The sequence below is a fragment of the Gymnoscopelus microlampas genome (assembly GCF_963454915.1).
Source record: "Gymnoscopelus microlampas genome assembly, chromosome: 13".
Classification (NCBI taxonomy): Eukaryota; Metazoa; Chordata; class Actinopteri; order Myctophiformes; family Myctophidae; genus Gymnoscopelus; species Gymnoscopelus microlampas.
Window position 1 is genome coordinate 38,151,957 of NC_139950.1, and position 22,075 is coordinate 38,174,031.

Below are 22,075 nucleotides of genomic sequence, written 5' to 3' on the forward strand. Positions count from 1 at the left end.
GGCACAGTACAAAGTAGAGGTTGTACCTTTAGTGAAATTTTGGTTGTTTCATGGCTAAGCTCACACAACTTGTATTTTCTTATTACATTGTTCAGAGATTGGCCATTTTAAAAGTTTATACGGTCCACCACCAACACCACCATGGGGAATGTTTGTGTGTGTTTTTGCAGTTTTTTCGGTGGTCTATAATCATCTGACACAATAAAGCAAGCTCAGCTGCAAAACTGTATTATAGAGCCAACCGTCATACAATGTCATGATGTCTGACCTGTTCATGCAAAATTATATGAGATATGACAGTGATTATCAAACTTTTTCATGTCAAGGACCCCCAAATTGATATGTATTTGGCCACAGACCCCGATCTGAAAAGGGTTTTCCAGGGACCCCCAGAAAGGAAGATTTATGTTTAAAAAATATTACATATTTGTCAAATATTTTCAAAAATAGCAGATGTACAAGCTGTGGCAGCGGTGGCCTAGTGGTTAGAGGGGCGGCCTTGATACCGGAAGGTCTCTAGTTCGATTCCCCAATTCATCACATCGATCATGAATCACCGCTGAATAGCCCTTGAGCAAGGCTTCCATGCAGGGTCCGGCTGGAAACAAGTTTCGTACTTAGTCCGACACCCTGGGTAAACAACAAACTTTGCTTTGCTTTGCTTTGCAGCGTGACACGGAGTGATGTGCTGTGAGCTTGTACTGTATATATGCTATTTTTGAATAGCCAACATATAAAAGGGAGTGGAGAAAAATTATTGTGATGCTGTATTAACACATTTTGCTGGGGACCCCCTGGAACCCCCTCAAGGACCCCTTGGGGTCCCCGGACCCCACTTTGAGAACCACTGAGATATGACACTAAGTAGTGGACACTGACATACTGTTACATCACATGAACAAAATGTTCAAATGAGGGAGAAAAAAAAAAAGAAAGAAACTGAATCATTTCCCAGGGGAGAGAAGCCCTGTTGTTATCAGTGCCCAGAAGCCTGGCTGCTGTGTGTAAGCTATTTGTGGCCATTATGCGTCTATAAAAGGAAGTCAGCTACGGCTATAGCTATGCACACAAGAACAGCAATGCATGTTGAACTTCGCTGGAGAGATTCAAAAGTAGAGTGTTTTTTGCATTTGGGCTTATTGATAACCTCAAAGGATTTTTCTCCCAAAAGCTTGGATATAGGCCTAAGCAGTATTTGAACAAAACTATCATGGAGGGCTTCAATGCAGGGCTGGGCAAGGTAAGAGCATTTTAAAATACAAATGCTTTTTTCTGTTGTAAATAAGAAATACATGAAGGTGCTGGTAGGTGCTGGGACAAGGGTGACATGAAATCCCTGAATTTATTTCACATATGTGTGTCTAAAAGGGACCAACTGGTTTAAGTTCTGCATGAAACAGCGATTCAATCTCAAAACCATTATTTATTTACATTTCATAGGTCTCAAACGGTAACCTTCACACTAGCATCACCACACATCTTCATCAATCATTTACACGTCTTTAATGATTGATAATGGATGGCTAATAGCTCAGAGGTTCTGAGATTAGAAGAAACTGTATCATACACTTTCATGCTACAGTGTCTCTTGCTACCAAGAACTGAAGGTATCATAAATGTCTACAACCAAACACCTAACTAACCAAAGACCTACTGTAACTATATTTCTACCTACTGTAACTATATTTCTAAATCTTGTATCCTCAACTTTATTGTCACAGCACAGGTTTACAGGTGTAAAACAATGGGTGAAATTAGTTTTTGTGCAAGCTCCATCGTGTTCGTTATTACCATAAAAAAGAAAGGGAAGAAGAAGAACCCCCTTCTTCTTCTTCTTCCCTTTCTTTTTTATGGTAATAACAAAAACGATGGAGCTTGCACAGGCTCCATCTCCAAGTGAGATCAATCAATAAGAAACAAACAAATTGTCATTATGATGCATTTCAAATCTAGCCTACGCACGCACGCACGCACGCACACACACACACACACACACTCTCTTTAATCACTTCCTACAAATGTTGTGATCATGATTAACTGGAGTGACACCACAGGAGGATGCTTTCTCCAAACGTTAGAGAGATTCAGTGAAATACGACTACTTCCAACTCAGTTTTGTAGTTGTTTTATTCCCCCAGCTTTATGAGACTCATAACTGCATTTTACCCACTACTCAACTCGAAGAAACCCAGTAGGCTTACACTCAATAACCACACTCCTATAAGAGCAGCTGGCAATAGGCTCTATTTATGCATCCGCTGAGGGGAAATGATTGTCTGTAATTAAACTCTTTCCTTGGTGACACACCCAGCTGTTTATGTTCTATCCACAGCAGCACACTGTGATCTACTGACATCTTTACATCTTCTGGAACACAGCATTTCTGATATCTGATTTACTGCAACACATTAAATTGTGTTCTGTTTTATATAGTAGTTCAATACTGTGAGATGGAAAGGAATAAATATGTAAAAAAAACGAATAACCTTGACATTGGGTAGGCCCACATGTTGGATAGGTTACAGTAGTACATACAGAAAAGGTTGTGGTTGATGACATCAAATCTAGAGCTGCTGGAGATATATAATATTAATTCATATTATAAGATAATATAAGATGTAATTAAAACCTCTGGGCAAAACTAACCTTACATTTCTTAAAGTTCATACTATAAGAAGTTTCTCGAAGTCATGCCTAATACTTCAACCATCTCTTTAAAAATCATCAGGGAGGGTGGTCTGCTTCAGGAAATGGATACTGGTGTTTGTAGGCCGGCATGCCACAAGAAATAACTGAGTAAGAGCACACACCGTGATAAACAACATGCGGGAAAACACAGCAGCTCTCAGGGGGTTTGAAATCTGATCTGAGTACGGCATGACCTCCACAACTCTCACAGCGATTAAAGTGTCACAGGAGCTGTCATGGGCAAGCGGGAAGTGACTGTGCTTCGACCTTTCGCATTATTTACTTTCGCTGTTGTGACTACAGAGGAAATGCATACAGAGATTATATAAGGACAGTAGGACACATAGGAAAGGTTATGAGATGACACTTGATTTGTGTGCTCTCGCATTTTTTTAATTTTGTACTTTGAGTGTTAGGTAGACTATTTCTTTCATATAGGCAATGTGCACTTTTCAGGCAATAAGATATGAGTTCATATTTTCAATTGCTAGTCTCAAGTCTTCTTCAATACAACAAGATGTTACATTTTTTGTAAATAATGATCCCATTTATAAAGAGTAAAATAGACAATAAAGCAGGGTTATTAGGGTGTGGCTACGTTGCTGAGAGGATGCTACAAGTCTAGAAGAATTCCTGAATTGTCTCAGTGCCCAAGAAGAAGGGATGACCCACTTCTCCTCACCAGCAGACCAAACTGCAGGGCTGCCTCTCAGATGTGCTGGTGAGCAGCACAGGTGCCTCCTAAGGTACTGTTCTGTCACCCTTCCTGTTCACCAACTGCACCGCCGACTTCCATTTCAACTTGGAAACATGTCACCTTCAGAAGTTATCAGATGACACGAATGACAGGCAACTCAACATAGGCAAGACGAAGGGGCTAGTACTGCCGGAGCAACAAGAGACCTTCAGCTCCCAGCACCCTACGTCGTGGATACCTACAGTTTCCTAGGTGTACGCATAGGGAACGAGGTGACCAGGACCGACAACACAGAAGCCCTCACAAGCTGAGGAGCTGAGGAGGCTCAGGTCCTCCAACGTATTCAACAGGATGCTGCAGATGTTCAGCCAGTCTGAAGTGGCCATTGTCCTCTTCTGGGAGGGCAATGGTCACTGAGGACTGAACAAGCAGTCTGTTATTGCTTCTTGCTCAGTAACAGACTGAACAAGCTGGTGAAGAAGGCTGGCTCTGTCATTGCTGTGAGAACGATGAGGAAGCTGGAGGCTATCCTAGTTAAGAGGTACAATAACACATAGACAAACTTTTGTATACATTTTTGGGCGGTAGGCTATAACTGATATTTTTCCATATTGATCAGTTCAAACACCACTCAGTGGCTCAGTGGCATAAGCATTTGTCCAGATATTTCCAACCAGTTCAAAACCCAACTCTACCTCAGTACAAACAATTATCTGGTAATGAATGGATGGGAAGCAGGATTTAATGGTGATGATGAGCTGATGAACCGCAGGTGTGTAGAGTAGGCCTACACAGAGCAGCAGCAGCGCGCGCACACACACACACACACACACACACACACACACACACACACACACACACAGACACACACAGAGGAGAGAGAGAGAGAGAGAGAGAGAGAGAGACTAGCCACAGGCTAGTTGGAGGAGGGAGTGACAACATGACCTTCCAGTTTCCTCCGGCCGAATAGAGGTAATATTTCCATTGTGTAGGTGACCCGCACGCCAGCAATCAAGAGAAGACACACAATTCATTTCTATGATGCAAGAAGCTAATAAGTGTGCTCTGTGCTGTGAGAGTGTGTGGAAACTGTAAAGTGGTTTCAAGGTGTGGCCTTTCTTTTCTGGAGGACACGATGTTAACTAGAAATTGGACAGGATGTTTATTAGGCTACTTGGCTGGGCGTTGAGCCCCAACATTTCAGTTTTAGGACCACAGATATATATATATTTGTTTTACTGCACTTCAGAATTTATTTCAGCAAAAAGGTGATTTTATCTTTCTTTTAGCACAGATGTTGTAATGAGTAGGCTAATAAGAGACTTTGCTGAAAATTCCACTGGTTTTAAATAAAAAAAAATGATTTCATGTTTATTTACAGTAGCTTGCACAATGTATAGTACATTTTCAATAATTAGATTTTTTCTAACTTGTACATGAATATATACTGTATGCATACTTTATCAAATGAGCATGACAGCAGGAAATTACTTATTTACAACAAAATCGAGTTAGCAAGGCAGAAATCCCATGATCTCTAGAAGAAGATCAAGTTCTACAGTGTAGAGTCACCCAGTCACTGTTGTGTGGGACTAGAACATTTCTTAGTTTGTTATTAATAGGGAAGGTGATTTTCAATAGTAACATTCAAAGCATGTGTTCCTCTCACAGGATTCAATAGGATAATCATCAAAACCTACTCTCTTCACATTTGTGCCTGACTGCCTGTGATGCAGACATTACCAATTAAAAGCACTGTTATTGATGGGGAGAAATGTGGAGTGCTGACAGGAAACCTTGAGGTACATAACAGCCAGTTTATAATTAATCACTAGCTTTAACTATCTGTAACAAATTAGCCTATTGCTTCCTTTATGAAACCACTTTTTAGCCTCGCCAGGAGGCCGGAGCGGCTGAAGGAGGGGGATTATGTTTTCGCCCCTGTGAGTCTGTCCGTCCGTCAGTGAGTGTGTCTGTGAACAGCTAATCTCCGGCGCCATTGGATCCACGTGAAACTGCACGCACACTCCCAGTAGGCCAAGGAAGAACCTCTGACCCAAATTTTTGAAATTAGCTTAATGGTGGCGCTATATCAGGCCAATTCATGTTTTTGCCCTTAACTCTTGAACCGTAGGGCGTACAAACAAAATATATATATATTTTTTTGCACATAATCTAATATTTTTTCATGATCTTTCAGAGTTCAGTTTCTTTAACATACAGTAAGCTTTATTTTGTACTTGTTGCATATTATTGACTGTAGGCTCAATGACTGTAGCTAATGGAATCAGTGAAAAACACACAAAAGCAAAAATATTTTAATCGCCAGCACACTTGGAGGCCTAGTTCATTCACCAGTGCTTTATGCTGATGAAAAAGTTACGGCTGATTCACACTAGCTCACCAAAAATAGCCGATCCGAAAGCTCACACACAATATGTCGCATTGTGACAAGTTGAGCAAAAAGATCTGCTATTTTCGGCGCGTGACACCATTGTACAACCATCGTACGACTATATATACTCTATATTCAGAGTATATATTAAGCACTGAATACCAGTATCACATCAGACCACAATGCTTCGGCAGTCTCAAATCAGTCAACTGTTCTGTCTGCGTCAAGTATATTTTAGGGTGGGTTGTCTTGATTCCAGTGGCTCACTTCAAAGGCCTTCTTCATTCGGGGGGGAGTGGTTGTCACACACCAGGAATGATTCCACATTTATAAAACTCTGGACACCTTTTTTGTATCACACACGCACACACAATTTCGTTGAATGCTTGCATACGGTGACAATGAAAGGGATTCACACACACACACACACACACACACACACACCTGTACATACATTTACATTGTACAATATTTGATAGTGTGCATTGCAATTAACACAATAACTGAATTGTTAGCCTGTCCTACTGAATGTTCTTTCCTCTTTTGCCAGTCCTTTGTGCATGATCGATTGTGTTGGTTGGCTACTATAACTCAGTGGTTCTCAACCTTTTCAGGCCGTGACCCCCCAATATAATCATTATTTGAACTGGGGACTCCCCTCCCTGATAAGGAGTTGAGGCATTCAATTTTGTTTGACTCGGTTCCTCAGCTAAATATTGTGAAAATAGCCGATCTACAAGCTCACAACTCCTCGCAAGAGGCGTTGTGAGCTTGTAGATCGGCTATTTTCTCTTTCTTATATTATTTGACAATGTTTGACCAGTTTTTTTTAATATAGTTTGTTGATTGCAAACTTTTGATGCAGTAGGCTATTGGTTTTATTTTCTTTCTTTCTTTTTTTTGGTATTTAAAAAGGTCTTGAAAGTCCTTAAATTGTCACTTCACTGTCCTCTAGGGATCCCCCCAAAATCATTATATCTAGTAGATATAATGTCGTCCACAGCTATAATTAGCCATAGTTGTATTACTGTTGTTGGTATGAGAGCAGTAGGAGCACAGGAGCATTATAACATAGCTCAGATAACACAGTTCACCTTTAACCTTGATTACCTTTAACACACTACTTACTTCCTCAGAATTAAATCAAAACATTGGCCATTGTAGGGAGCCGTGTCTATCATAACAGTAGGATTCATCATAAGTAAGTACCTTATAATTTCCAGTTTTGAGTCATTGCCCACAAGGAACATCATCTCTTCTATTTATCTCTGTGAGTGGACCTTGCCTGGCTTGCTGACTAGAATGCTTGATGGGGCTGCTGATCTAATGTCAGCAGGGCATGTGTTTGTACATGTGAATCATATGTGTGTGTACGGCATGTGCTCTGGTGACACGAAACACACCCCCGAGAGAGTCATGATCCATGCCTGCTGCTGCTGCTTGGCATTACATTCAGGGGGTGGCTGAGGGTTACCTCAGGTTTTCTCCGGTTACTCAGTTGTTACTTAACATTTTGCTTTGCGTTCTCCCTGTCAGAACTTACCAGCTCCCAAGGAGAAAGCAGGCACCATGTCAGACGGGGGGATTTTCAATGCAAAGATGATCTATATCAAGCATCCAGAACAAGATGGACCAAGGAATGGTGTAAACTTGCTCCAAGGGAAGACGTTTCACGTAAGTGAAAGGGCATGAGCCGTTATTGTGACATGCCTTGTATAATGTCGCTGTTGATAAAACAATGGACAAGAGTCGGACCTAAATCTAAAACACAACTGTGGCACAGCTGTCAAGGCTGAAACCCTGACTGCCTTTCAAGAGGAGGTGACAATTTAATTAGATGGGTAATATATAGCCTATAATTCAATCATAGATAGTTATTCAAATTGCGTGATGAATATCTACAGTGTGTATACGATGAAGGCTTATTTTTGCCGTTACATTTTTGATGTTGAATGACAAAGTTTCAGGTTTTTGACCTGATGAAGAGCCTAGGCTCGAAACATTTTCATTAAAATGTATCTTTACACCACCCCGACCTGTGATGTGCATATTCTATTAGCTTTGTGTGTTCAAAGAATGGCCCCATGGGGAAAATAAATCATCCATATCCATTCTGGATGTCAGTCATTAAAATTTCTTATAGATAAACCTACTTTACAGAACCTTATAGAACTATCCATTTTTATTACCTCATAAACTTAATTTCTTATTTTTTCATCACGACAGTTTCATTTGTCAGGTTAAGCCTTTTTTTTGAAGGTTCGTTGAACTTTAAGATTTAATGTAGACAGACTCTCCAGAGTGTCATCATCTTTTGCCATCTGCTGAAAAGATTTTATGTAACTTTCATCTTTGTTTTCTCATAGCTGAAGCATCCCATGGATCACGTGCGCCTCCCTCAAATCACTCCCTCATTCAGCATTCAGGCTCAAAATACACGCAACCGTTTAGCTGATGGGACGGCTTCTATGGGAACAGCTGTTGATAAACACAGGGGCATTTCCCCACAGCCGTGTCACCACATATCTCTGGGCACTGAGGTTAGCTCCTCCGATTGCTTTGTAAATAGAGCATCGGCGTCGGAGGAGGAGGACAGAGCAAGCCCCACAGACTCCGCGGACCTGTTTCCCACCCCGGCCTCCTCCAGAGAGTCCATCCTGTCCGAGGGCTGGGACAAGGAGAAAAGCTGGTCTGCCATGCAGCTGTCCAACGGGGACGACTCCTTCAGCCGCACCGTGTCCCCCTGCTCCTCCGTTCGCTCGGGTGCATTCTCTCCCGCCGTGGTCAGGGTGAAGAGACACGCTCTGGCTCCGGGCTCTAGTCTGCTTCACATGGCCCAGTCCGCGTTCTCATCCTGTGAAAGCCTATCCATGTGCCCCCCGTCGCCGCCTTCCCGGCGCCGGCCCCCGCTCACCCGCCTCTCCCTGCTCACAGCCATTCTGAGAAAGGGCCGCCTGCCCGTCCTGTCCTCTGCTCTGCAGAGGCCTTACTCCCCCTGCTGGCCCATTAACCCCGTGACCCTGTCCTCCTGCAACGCCTGCTCCGCAGCCTCCAGCGTGTCCTCCATTCCCTTTGAGGTGTCCTCCAGGCCCCAGTCATCAGCCTCTACCATAGGCAGACTTGTTCACAGCCCTTATTACGGGGAGTCCTACAGATGTGAGACAGCTCCACCCTCTGTCCAGTCGAAGGATCACTACAGTGACAATCCTCCTTCTCCACCAATAAGGCGCTCAGAAAGAGTGTATTCAAACAATACAGCCAAATGGGACTTAGCTTTATCTCCTCCAATGATTACACAGAATCAGCTGACGCAATCGTTGAACAAGAATGATGCGCGGCCCCAAGTTCTTCCCTTTGCACCGCCCCAGCGATCTCCGACCACGGAACTCAAACCTCGTTCTCCTGGTCCTGTTAAACATAAAGAAATCTCTGAATCTAAAGCTTACAAGCAACTTCCACCCTCATCTGCCCTAACGTCTAAGTCAGATTCTCCTGAGCTTGAGCTCAGCAATAATGTCATCAATATCAGGGGCCATGCAGCCTATAATAACCGGCACTTCTCCCTTTCAAAACCCAACTCGCCGGACCCTAAACACTACAAACAGGAAATCTTTCCAAGTGCAGAGCAGAGTTCACGGTCGTACGCATATCTCCACGGACTTGATTACCGTTCTCTACAGCAAAGCCCTCTGCCCACTGGTACATCTGAAAGCAAGGCTTCCAGGTTGTACAGCTCACCTACATGTAGTGTCAGTGTTTCCTCTGTGCAGAGACACACGGATGCGATTTCACCACCGCCTCCCATGCGAGACACTGTGAAAGGACTGTGCCAGCCACACCAGAGTCCCCCTGCTCCTTTGAGTGACCGGCTATCACAATTTCCTAAAGCTCACTGCCTCTCACCTTCCCGCTACACGCCAATTGTTTTTCACGGATGGCCGTCACCCGTCAACTCTCGTTGTTCTACCCCAGACCGCTTCACCCTGTCCCCCTCGCCTGCTCCCTCAGCACGTGACCTCCTCACTCCATCTCCCTCTCTCTCCGTTCGCTCCACACCTTCTCCAAGGCCATGGGGTGGAATATCAGACTGCATTGACAGGGAGGGTAAAAAAAGAAAGGTAGCCACTCTGCTTGAGATCTGCATGACACCTGCTTATTTAAAGTGAGGCATGAGCTATTGTGCAATATGTTGTCTGATATGCTTTGACCAACACTCCACAGCTGCTAAAATGAGATTCCTATATACTTTAACCACTTAAACCGGATATAAAAAAATAGTCGATCTATAAGATCACAATGCGTAGTACCACGATGCGTTGATGCGTTGTGAGCTTGTATCTGCTATTTCTGAAAATTGCCTCCCTGCTATCACTGAAACAGCTTTTTTTTATCTGCTCTTTAAGTTAGACTTGCATGCTGAACCTTATACACTTAACCATCAATGGCAATCTTTTTACTGCGGCTGCCTCATTTCCACATTTCCACAGCAAGGAAAAGCTGGCTGAAGATGCAGATCAGAAACCCATCATACTACTTGTAGTACTGCTGTGTCCTGTGTAGTGAGTGTCCGGCTGTTGCATCAACACATACGGCCCCTCCGATTTTAAAGTCTGGAAAACTTCCATATGTGTGAAAGGGGCTACTGATGCCACACATGGCTTCAATAGCAATCAGCTTGCTGAAATCTGCTATTGGATAGTAGCATGATTATGTGGTTGGCATCAGCTTAAATGCAGACGGTGGGACTAAGCTAACAACAGTCAGCTGAACAAAGATGAGCAATACTGGTATTGGGCAACTCATTTTTATGTCGACTCGAGTCTAGCTATCTAAGAGTGTCTGTCTGTCTGTCTGTCTGTCTGTCTGTCTGTCTGTCTGTCTGTCCGTCCGTCTGTCGCTAATCTCGCAAACCGCTGGAATTTGGAGTCATATGTCATAGATTTCATATATGACTGATGTCGTAGATGTAGATGACATAGGCTGGCCACATAAGATCCACATTGGAGCCATGCTGTTTTTTTTTTTTTAAGTTGGATTCTGAGATAGCTCTAATGGTAGAAGCAAGCAAGCGCACTTTGAAAAAAGCTGTTGTATGAAAAATCACTGAATAGTAAATGAATTTGATCTTCTTTTTTAAACTCTAGCCACACAAGATTAAGTCAAGCTACAAATCCCTTGCTGCAATTCCCACAAATACGATTCTGTTGGACCAGCAGGTGAGTGAACCTTTTTCCCCCCTCCACATTCTAATCCCACATATTTGGCTTATTGCTAATCAAGAGCTGACACAGCTAAATATGTGAGCCCTTCTTATCTGGTGACACATTATTGTAGATTGAGAAATGTAATATCAGGCACGATGTCTAACATTGGCCACAAGATGGATTTGGATGAGATGCTGATGAGATGTAAGACTGTAAACTCTTGAGCAAAGACTTGGATCTGTCATCTAAATCATCATATTCTCACCTCTCACAGGCAATTGATGACCAGGTGGAGAGAAATGAACATCCAACAGAGACACTGGACAGTTGTGTCACAGAAACCCATTTTGAGGTAACTGTTGACACGGTACAAGACTTCAAAGAACACTTCTCACCTAAAGTGGCCATATATAACTGCTTTCTCTTTCCAGTGGTGGAAAGTAACTAAGTACATTTACTCAAGTACTGTACTTAAGTACAATTCTGCTGTATTTTTGCTTTTACTGGAATGTTTCCAATTTTCAATACTTTTACTTCTACTCCACTACATCTCAAAGGCAAATATTGTACTTTAGTTAATAGTTACTTTGTAGATTTGAATTATTATTACAAAACATACATTAACCACTTCAACCCTATCAAAAGATTTGAATACATTTTATACATAATGATACCTTGTGAAACGGGACATTCTGCATATTGAGTACTTTTACTTTTGTTACTTTAACTTTAAGTATAGTTTGATGCCAATACTTTTGTGCTTTTACTCAAGTAAATTTGGTTAACATACTTTTACAGTATTTCTACATTACAGTATTGATGCAAATGAAAAATGTAGTACTTTTTCCACCACTGGCCATATAAATTATAACTGCTATCTCTTTCTAAAGATGTGCTCACCTGCTCAGCTTCGACAGCAGTCAGAGGAGCTTTATGCGGCCATTGATGAGATATTAGAAGATTCCATTCCAATAGTGAGTTCAGTCCATAGCATCGGTGTTACATGGTTGCGCACTATATGGAACCGTTTTTAAAATATTGTTTTAATTTTTAACAACAGTGCCATACTTCCCGAGAGCCTCACCACCCCAAGGAAGGGTCTCTACAGGTATGTAGTAGTAGGTATAGCCTGAAGCATGCAGCTTCAGTAATATCATGGAATCCACCTTAGTGATGGTTGAAATTTTGGAAACTTGCTGTGTAACCGTGAAACTGCTGTGCAAGTTTATGACATTTTCACTAAACCCGAGAAAAGTCAGTAATGCCGAAAAATAACTATGACAGCCATATGGGGAAGGAGGAAGACTACTAAAAATAATTACATTATGGCAAGGTAATGTTGATTAAATGAATATCTACAGTAGACAGATTCAACTTTAATTGAAAGTTATATCTAGGCCTTTATCAAAGCTAAACACTGCTTAAAAGCAAAGGATGAAGTCAATTCATAAACTATGAGTGCTCATGGGTTTTGAGTGCTGCATGTTTGCACCGTGTGTGCGTGCGTGTCTGTCTGTCAATAATGGGTTGAATACGTTTACATTTTAACAAAGAGGATGGAACATTATTCAATCAGTTTAAGAAACAGGATGTGGCATATATGTACGTATGCCAGATATTTATCTTGTTTGAATGCCCCCCCCCCCCCCCCCCTTTTTCTTTTTTTGCAGCAAAATACGTCGATGCCAAGATTGGGACGTGAAACTAAATATGTGAGTGAAAAATCTAATGTTATTTCTTCTTTGACCAAAGGGCCTGGTCCAAGATGGGGGTCCTCGGCGGAATACATTTTAATTTGGGGGGGTCCTTGACATGAAAAGGTTTGAGAAACACTGCTGTATACAGTATGCAACAGCTCTAAATATTCTTTCATAGAGTAAGTGCTTTGCATGCATTTACGTGTGTGTGTGTGTGTGTGTGTGTGTGTGTTTGATTTATTATGTATTTATGATTTATTAATACAAATGGCATTTCCAGAGCTTTCCAGAGCTAACATAGGAGGATACTCAAATGCCATTGCAATTATTGTAAAGAAATTGTCATACAATTGATATCATATTTCGTCCTTAGGCATCATTAAGTAGCTTGAGCGCATCGAATTCGGCTGAGGGAAAATTGCTGGATACTAATAAGGTAAATATCTAATCTAATAAATAATTTTACGAACAGCATGCTTTATATTAAAGCCATACTTAATACTGCATTATTGTTTTCACTTTGATGCTTTTTCCAGAAATAACTGTTAATAAAACTAATATAAAATACTGTAATTATTGAATTTCTCTTCAGACAAAACCTGGGGTTATTCGTCCTTTGAACGCGATTCCCAGACTAACAGTAGAAGATGAAGAATCTCATCCCAACCCCTTCAGGCAATATGTTGCAGAGCCAACTGTAACTGACCAGAACATGGTAGGTCTGCCGCAGAGTTGGATATTGGATGGATCCCAAAGAAACACATCTGTGTTTAGGGTCAGTATGCTGTTGCTGGTAGTGGTAATACTGTGACACCATACAGTGGCATAATTGCCACATAAGCTGTTGATGTTTTGTGCCTATAAATAAGCAGAGTGGATGTTGTCTGCATGTCAATTACCTAATTGTAATTATCCACATGAACCATAGCATCCCTATTGTGGCCATGTCATAATAGGTGAACATTCCGAAAGAAGATTAAAATAGCAGATCTATAAGCTCACAATGCCTCACACTGGGACACATTGTGAGCTTGTAGAGCAGGCCCTGAAATTGTATTCGTGTACAGGTTTCTGCTTCCATGTCAACGTAAGCAGAGGCAGAGCAGCAGTCTGTTAAGGTGAAATAACAGATCGCAGAATTGTGTGATTGACCAAACAGAATCGAGTGGAGTATTCAACAAAGCTGTGTAATAATATTAGGGTAGGATTTGCTCTTTCTGAAATGCTTTATAAAATCCTGAAATGGAATGTCAAATGTTTATAAGAGAAGGGGCATAATTAGAGACCCACAGCATTTGCTTAGAATCCATTTGCATTGTTGACATGCAATGTCGTTAAGTGCAACTAAAATAATCTTTGGCTTCGTATGTACAGAAAATCTGCCACCTCTACGTTTCAGGTTATTTATCCTGTTTGTAAGCAGATGTCTGTATAACTGTGTACTACATGTCATCTTCATTCACAACCACACTTTGGTTGACAGGTTGATGTGATTGTACGGTAAATGATGGCTGATTTAGGGCCCAGTCACATACGTGTTCCGTTTACTTCCGTTCTATGGGAGTGAAGGAGAGGAGCTTCCCGTTGCGTTCAACGTGAGAGTAAGACTCCCGAGTAAGACTCTGTGAGTAAGTCAAATGACAATCTGCCAAGACAACATTGATGCTTTGGATGCCTCTGCATCGGTTGGCTACTCCCCTTCAGTTGCATGTAACCTTAAGCAGTCACACCTGGCATGAGTCAAATTAATTAGACCGATCTAGGTGTGACTACACACCCAAGATAAATCTTATCAGCCACACACACCTCAGAGAAAGAGCCTCTGTCATGACAGGTTACCTTATCTTCTAACATCTTATTTCCAGTGCTTCCATGTGACATACATTACACTGCTTGCCACGGCTTTAACCGGAATGTAGAAAGCCACATGGGAATAAGATGATAAAACAACCTGTCATGGAGCTGATTTATCCTTTGTGCCTCGGTGCACAACAGGTGTGTCGTCACACCCAGCTTAGTTTGACTACACATGACTGCTTAAATCCATCAACCACCGTAAGTGATGACTTCTCTCAAATAAAGATTAGCATGATACGATCCCACTATGTATAGTCTATGGTGATGGTATCCATTTTAAGGAAATGTCTGAGCTATCTACTAAAATAACCTGATGTTCATCATATGTCTTTTTGTCTTTTGTTCTGTTCTTGGACTTCATGCAGCCATCCCACCCTATTGTGACAATCCATGAGAATGAAGCACTGATTTCCAATAAGGTAATATAATGCATATTGTACCTGTGTACATATTCTTCTGTGCTCTGTTTATAGTATTGTATGTTCATTCTCAAAAGAAAGTGAAGCCTACTAAAGGCCACAAACATGGGCATACATTTCCCACAAGCTGCAGAGGAGTGAAAACTCAGGAGTATTTGAAGAATTGGGCGTATGTTTCCCGGTCATGTCAACAACTATTTAGCAGTGTAAACAGACTTGTCGAAAGTAATCATTTACAGTTGAGTTATGATATTGTGTCACAGTGCGCAGTTCTGGAGGTTTAAGCGACGTGTACTGTACATTATCACCTGTATGTGTCACTGTTCGCACAGAGGAAGCTTTCTCGCTCAAAGAATTGAATATTTGACAGGATTGTGACTTAATACTGAACTACATTCTCAAGACGTTAAGCATTTCAATGTCCCAGCCAGGATTACTTTAACTAAAATGTCTGAATTATAGGTTGTAGCTTGTACAACACAAAGTTGTTCTTCTTCCTGTGGAACAAATCAATGCCCAGACAATGACAAAGCATACAGTACAGCAAAGACATACTATCTGTCAGTATGCATTTTACTTACACATGCACATTCTCTGACCTACAGTAGCCTATGTTTGATGCAGACATTCTTGCAAAGCTAATTGTTGGCTTGTCACACAGCTATGATCTCCCAAAGATTAAACTGACATTCAGAAGAATAACAATGCTGCTGTCCAATACAACCAATACACACGGTGTTGTGTGAGAAACAATAAGGAAATTCCATAAAGTATGCAAAATAAATACATTTCTCTCTTCAATAGTTAAGAAAGGTTGACAGCTGCTCTGTTGAGCTTTTGCATTATTATTGTACTTTTTAAAAAACAAATGACCTGAAAACCAGTTATGACTTCTTCTTTCAGATGGAAAGCGTGTTTCCTGAAGAGACAGGCGAAGATTCAAATGAAAATGTTGAAGGCCATACTTCAAGCAAAGAGAAGAAGCAGGAAAAAGCAAACACTTTCTCAATGTCTGCCTTGCTCATTACCGAGTCTGAAGACCATGGCACACTATGAAACATGGATCCATCCTGGCAAGGTACTGCAACCTTCTTTAACCATTTTTGATACCTTGTGTGAGCTTGCAGATCGCTTATATTTGCTATTTTTGAAATGGGGCTTGTGGAGTGGTTAATCTTAAGTTGTTGAGACACTCTTTTGACATGTAAAATTGTGGAAAAGACAATTATTGTGTTAACACTGAGGACTTTTATTTACAAATATCTTATAAGATATTACAGGACATTGCATAGTTATAGGATGCAAGGTTATGACAAGTAACTTGTGATTGAAGTCAATCTACTGTATGTGAGAATAGAGGACATTGTGGAGAGTGGTCATGCAATGTGACTATTGCTTTCTATCAGCAATGCAGGAGTGTCATTTAATGATAAAGCAGGATGTATGTATAAATGTGCTGCCATATATTATAAAATTGCTCTGATGTAGTCACTGTCATTTTGTGATTGTTGACATCTTGCCATCTTAAGACAACAGAATGTTGTTTTAGGATGGCTGTAAAAGTAGGTGCTCTAGTTTAATAATAGCCATATTCTTCCATACTAAAGTAACAGCTATGAATAGTTCAGTGGAATGTGCAATAGTCAAGCATTTTTACAGGCCCTGTTTAATTACTGAAGAAGAAAAAAATGCTACTTTGACAATGTTGCTCCATTGTCATTTCCTCCAAATATGACCATTATTTTTTAATTAATAAAAAAAGTGAGTGAAAAACATTTAGCCAAAAGTATTCTTTCTTTGCCAAACTGACATAACGAGCATACCTTTATTGGTTAGTCATTTTATGCTTTTTTTTTATAGAAACATAATACTCTGTGAGCATATCTATACTGTAATATTACATTATGATCTTAGAGTGTAGGGATATGTAGTATTTTTTTTATGGTTTATAAATATTTATTAAATACTGTGGCATAACATTACAATACTGACTTATTGACTAAGTTTATAATGCGTTTCAACTCCTGTTTGAAAATCTTGTAACAATTTATATGAAACCCATGTGTATACGCAACTATGAATAAGATTATACTGTTTCCAATGTAATTTAATACCTTGATTTAAAGTCATGTTCCTGAGGGTCTTAAACCCATATACCTGTTCTTAGTTGACTGGTGTGCCCCAGGGGTCTATACTTGGTCTGCTAATTTTTTCCCTCTACAGCAAATAGCTAATTTACAAGCTCACAACGTATTGCGTTGTGACGCATTGTGAACTTGTAGATCGGCCATTTTTGCTAAATAATCATGCTAGAGTACATGTGGTTAAATAACAATACTGTATGCCACACTATTTTTTACATAATGGACAAACTGTTATCACTGACCTGTGCATCCCTGTGAGTCTATGTGAACTGGGGTAAAGTACACCAGTTCCTACCAATAAATGTCCCAGGAAACCATTCTGTTTCTCTTTTCTTTTCTTTGTTCTTCTTCTTGGTCTATTTGACATTAATAATGGATAACTGGAAAAGGGTGGCATATTCTGAATGGTTGCCATGCTTAAAAACTGTTGTCTAATCCTGTGGTTCTCAAAAGTGTTCATGTCAAGGACCCCCAAATTAATATGTACAGGCGTATGTGAGGCATTGTGTGCTTGTAGATTGGCTATTTTCAAATAGCTGATGTACAGTAAATATGGTTAAAGTGATTTGTGTTGTGAGCTAACTGAGCTTGTAGATTGGCTATTTTCAAATAGCTGATGTAAAGTATACAGGGTTAAAGTGGTTACATTTATTTATTTTGATGCCATATCAACTACGTTTGCTGGGGACCCCCTGGAACCCCCTGAAAACCCCCTGGGGTCCCCTGACGTCACTTTGTGAACCGCTGGTCTGTTGTCAAACTCTGGTGGGTGGTGTCTGGCAGGTGCACAGAAATGTGTTAAAATGTCTGCACGTTTGTGTTATTGTGTGCATAGTAGCCTACACAGTTGCGTGTGTGTGTGTGTGTGTGTGTGTGTGTGTGTGTGTGTGTGTGTGTGTGTGTGTGTGTGTGTGTGTGTCATCACCAGCCCCAGACAGAGAGAAAGATGGAGAGAGGTAGGGCATGCCTCCTGGTGATTTGCACACCGTTTTAGTTTTAACTGATTTTGCATGCATGTGTAAATGTATTACTGTGGACAGAGAAAGCTGAAGCTGAAATCTTGCCATATACTTACACAGGCATGCGCTCACATTGGTCAGCCATGAGCCAAGGCGCGCGCCAACCTGTGTAACTAATCATGATGACATCATAGAACAGGGCTTGGATTTCACTCAATGTGACTCGTCACTGACGCAGCTCCAGGGTAAGAAACTCCCCGTGATTGTCAGAGTGCATACCTGACTTGGCCTACATGGTCACATTCATAGTACAACTGAACAATGCTGCAGATATCTGGTCCCCCTTTGCTCTATTGAAATGGAACAGTATGGAATAACCCGAGGCGTTGTCTCAGAGGAACTGGATGCCTATGTATACATGTTACACATGCAACCAGGCTGTAGGGTGGGTGGTGGCTGATTTTAAGCAGTCACACTTGGCCTGAGCTAGGTGTGACTGCACACATGTTGAGCATTGAGTAGATCAGGGCACATACGTTAAATCAGCCATCTCCCCAGTCCCCACACACACAACAGAGAGAGAGCCTCTGTCTGGACAGTTTTACTCTGCTCTTGTTTTTTTCCCTTTCTTTAACTCTTTTTGTCCGTGTGGTGTGGTGTGGTGATAACTACTTTGACATAGCCTACCTACGGCATACCAAGCAGCTGAGTTTGTTATCTTGTTGTGCTGGAAATGGACTGGAACTTTGAATGGAAACCCTGCTGTCATCTGACCCCAAGCTACTACTGAACCAGACACTGATAGTTACTGATAGTTATACTGTTTGTCATGCTTGGATGAAAAATGTCTTCCTATGAACTTGTTCCCATGACATGTTGTGAACTCGTAGATCTGCTATTGTTGCTATTTCTAAAATATATGTTTTAAGCTTTTGCCTAAAATTACCCAAATATAGGGGATGCCAGGTAAAAAGTGGTTAAAGATGAACGTAGCCCTCAAAGGAAGTATTTTTTATACATATTGGTTATCGGCCTATCAGTTCCCTGTTCTCCAAAATATCAGAATCGGTATTGACCTTGAGGAATCCATATTGGATAACTTCTACTGTAATGCTCCTGTTTTTCTTACAGTATCACTCCCACCTGTTGTAACGACCAACAAATGTTAACAAAATAGCCATATGCACGCAGTCAGCTAATATTTACTCACTGAATTATTGATCTCCATACAGATTGTTATCATGCCTGCCTTTTTGTATGCTCGTTACGTCCACTGAGATTGAAATTACGATGTTACTGTATAGGCTACAATCAACTGAGCCACACGAGGAAGTGAGGGCAAAGATTAGGGGTGATACATTATGCAACAGTTCTCTGAGACAAAATGAAATTGCGGTCTTGTATTACGATCCAGTGTCCTAGCTGGTTGGCTACCAAGATGTCACGACACTGACAGTGAATTTCCTTGAAATGGCATTGACCAACAATTTACAGAATCTCATAGGGCAACAAATAACGTGTAACACTGCACCGAGAACTATTTGTGCTGCACAATGAGCCAGGGGAGGCTGAATAACTTGGCAATACTTGCAATGTGTGAACTGGCTAAACAGATGGACATCAAAGACATTAAGGACTTTGCATCCAGCGACACAAGGAAGATGGATGTATAAGAGGCAAAGATGAACCCACAAGGTAAAGAAAAAAATCTACAAATAAATGTGTGTGTGTAAGTGTAGAAGATCTTTGTTGACACTGTGTGTGTGTGTGTGTGTGTGTGTGTGTGTGTGTGTGTGTGTGTGTGTGCCTGCCTGCCTGCCTGCCTGCCTGCCTGCCTGCCTAGTAACCCCCTATCAAGTTTCTCTCTGTTTAGTGTTTATGTAGGAGAGGGAGAGAGAGCACGCACATGCTTTGATATCAACATTGCAGATTTGTTGAGGGCCCATTCACTGGGCCTTTTCAGGGGCCCAGCCATTTCTTTGGGCTGCTCTAAATATTATTCTATTCATTGAAACCACTAAATGTGGGCTTAGGTTGCTTTCTATGTACTTGATGTGTTGATGCAAGTTGTGACAACAATCTTCGACTTTATTAGTTGCGTGTGAATGAGGCTGTGTGCACAATTACACATTAGAGAGTAGGAGAGAGAGGATTTGTTTTCAGTGGCGGAAATGGGCTTCCAGAGGTATATTAATCAATGGTTTCCTTTGCTGCAATAACATTCACTACTAGTCACATCACAAAGTCCCTCCCCTTTCTATCACTCATGCTGTGCTGTGCATAACCCTTCCTATTAGACTGTTTTAAATTATACTTATGCATCACATCATTTCCTGTATCTGTGACAGATCTGTAATGATGGAGTCCCATCATCTTTGTGTGTTCTCATCTTTGAAGAGAGACTTGAAGACAAAGGATTTTATTCAGCCCCTATATAAGGAGTCGTATCGCTTGGCCATTGAACACCTGGTGAGTGATTGCATGGCAGGGAGAGTTATCAGAAGTTCACAATTAGACTCCTCCATTAGTAGTCATTTACTCTCCCTACAGTTACTGGCTATGTGGCTATGAGTTAAGATGATAATAGATGTGACGTTAGTTACTGGTGTTGTTAACCTCTCCCTCATTCCTGTAGTGTTCTTGATGAAAAGTAATTCAAATGCCCTACAGCAAGACAATTCATTTTACAATGTCTTTTATCGAATATTTTTTCTGTCAATGGTTTCACAAATTATTGATCTCCAAAGATTAGGGGATGATACATTATGCAACAGCTCTCTGAAATGAAACTGCGGTCTTGTATTACAATCCAGTGCCCTATCTGGTTGACTTAGGAGATGCCTCGACGCTCACAGTGAATTTCCTTGCAATGACTTGTAAATAAACCAGAGAGAGAGCACATGTGTTGATGTCAGATTTGGGGAGGCCCCATTCAGCGGGCATTTTCAGCGGCCCAGCCATTTCTGTGGGCAGAAGCGTATTTGAATATACAAGTTGTTGACTGTATCAGCTGTGTGAGAGAGGCTGCATGCACAATTAAGCATTAGAGAGTCTGTTAACCATGTTGATGAATAAACTGATGCTCAAATGTAGGCCTTTTGTGAACGTGAGCACAAAGGGATTAAAATAATGTTAGGGGATTAGTCAGTGGGATTGACTATAATGTTAATTCCTGCAAAGTATTGCTCTTAACTACATGTATAACATTATAATCAACAGCTTAACCATGTCATGTGTGATTAAATATTACTGGGACCACTACTACAGGCAATTGCAGATGAACATTTCATATCCAGCAATTAACCAGTACAATACTGTACTGGTTTTGTTTATTCAATCCGTCACCCACCATCCACAACTTTACAGACGTACACAAAGGATACATTACACACACATATAGTACACATTACATTACATAGCTCTTTCATTTTCTCTCGACTACTCATGATATAGATTATTATATATATATATATATATATATATATATATATATATATATATATATATATATATATATATATATATATATATACACAAAATAATCACAACATGTACACAATCTAAGTCCAACCCTCTTGTGTTGTAATTTGTCACTCTCAGCCATGTGCCAGTTTAGTATAAATGTAGTGTATCTATTATTGAGATGTTTGGCCTGGTTCTTAAATCTCTGCAATCATATATATTTTTTAAATGTTTTATGAAGCCCTGCTTTTTTATTGTCACTCAGTTCAGGAGATAAACATGATTATTGTGATTTTATTATTATTGTGACCAGTTCTTTTAAGTGTGCTGTGCAGCACTAGATGGCAAAGGTTTACTTTCCTGTGTGAACTTTGAATCCCTGGAAAAGGAGTGGGTGTGGCTACATATCTCAAACAGGTTTATGACTGCGTCTGCCTGGGAGCAGGTTCTGAAGCTGAGCTGTATTTGCATGTCAAAACTCGAACCCACACCCTCTATCCACAGACTGCTTATCATGTTGAAACACCTCCTGTCTTTTGTTTCCTTCAGCCAG

The 22,075-nt window shown here is 40.9% G+C and overlaps 1 protein-coding gene across 2 annotated transcripts; it reads left to right on the forward strand.

The window, feature by feature from the left end:
- The first annotated feature begins 1,002 nt into the window (after window positions 1-1,002).
- Window positions 1,003-17,412, forward strand: mlip (muscular LMNA-interacting protein). 2 transcript variants are annotated; one of them, XM_084076779.1, is made up of 12 exons: window positions 1,003-1,240; window positions 7,317-7,454; window positions 8,147-9,898; window positions 10,925-10,996; window positions 11,259-11,336; window positions 11,875-11,958; window positions 12,045-12,092; window positions 12,655-12,696; window positions 13,055-13,117; window positions 13,274-13,456; window positions 14,904-14,957; window positions 15,861-17,412. In XM_084076779.1, the coding sequence occupies exons 1-12, from the start codon at window positions 1,211-1,213 to the stop codon at window positions 16,011-16,013; spliced, it is 2,697 nt and encodes an 898-aa protein (XP_083932905.1). In that variant the 5' UTR covers window positions 1,003-1,210; the 3' UTR covers window positions 16,014-17,412. The 2 variants fall into 2 exon arrangements, with proteins under 2 accessions (XP_083932905.1, XP_083932906.1); XM_084076780.1 differs by having other exon boundaries at window positions 1,006-1,240; window positions 13,274-13,396.
- Window positions 17,413-22,075: the final 4,663 nt, after the last annotated feature.

Bases quoted from the DNA above. Each gene is read 5' to 3' on its own strand.
- mlip (XM_084076779.1), top strand. From the start codon at position 1,211: ATGGAGGGCTTCAATGCAGGGCTGGGCAAG. The intron at 1,241-7,316 runs GTAAGAGCATTT...TCTCCCTGTCAG, and splicing joins TCAATGCAGGGCTGGGCAAG to AACTTACCAGCTCCCAAGGA. The intron at 11,337-11,874 runs GTAACTGTTGAC...CTCTTTCTAAAG, and splicing joins TCACAGAAACCCATTTTGAG to ATGTGCTCACCTGCTCAGCT.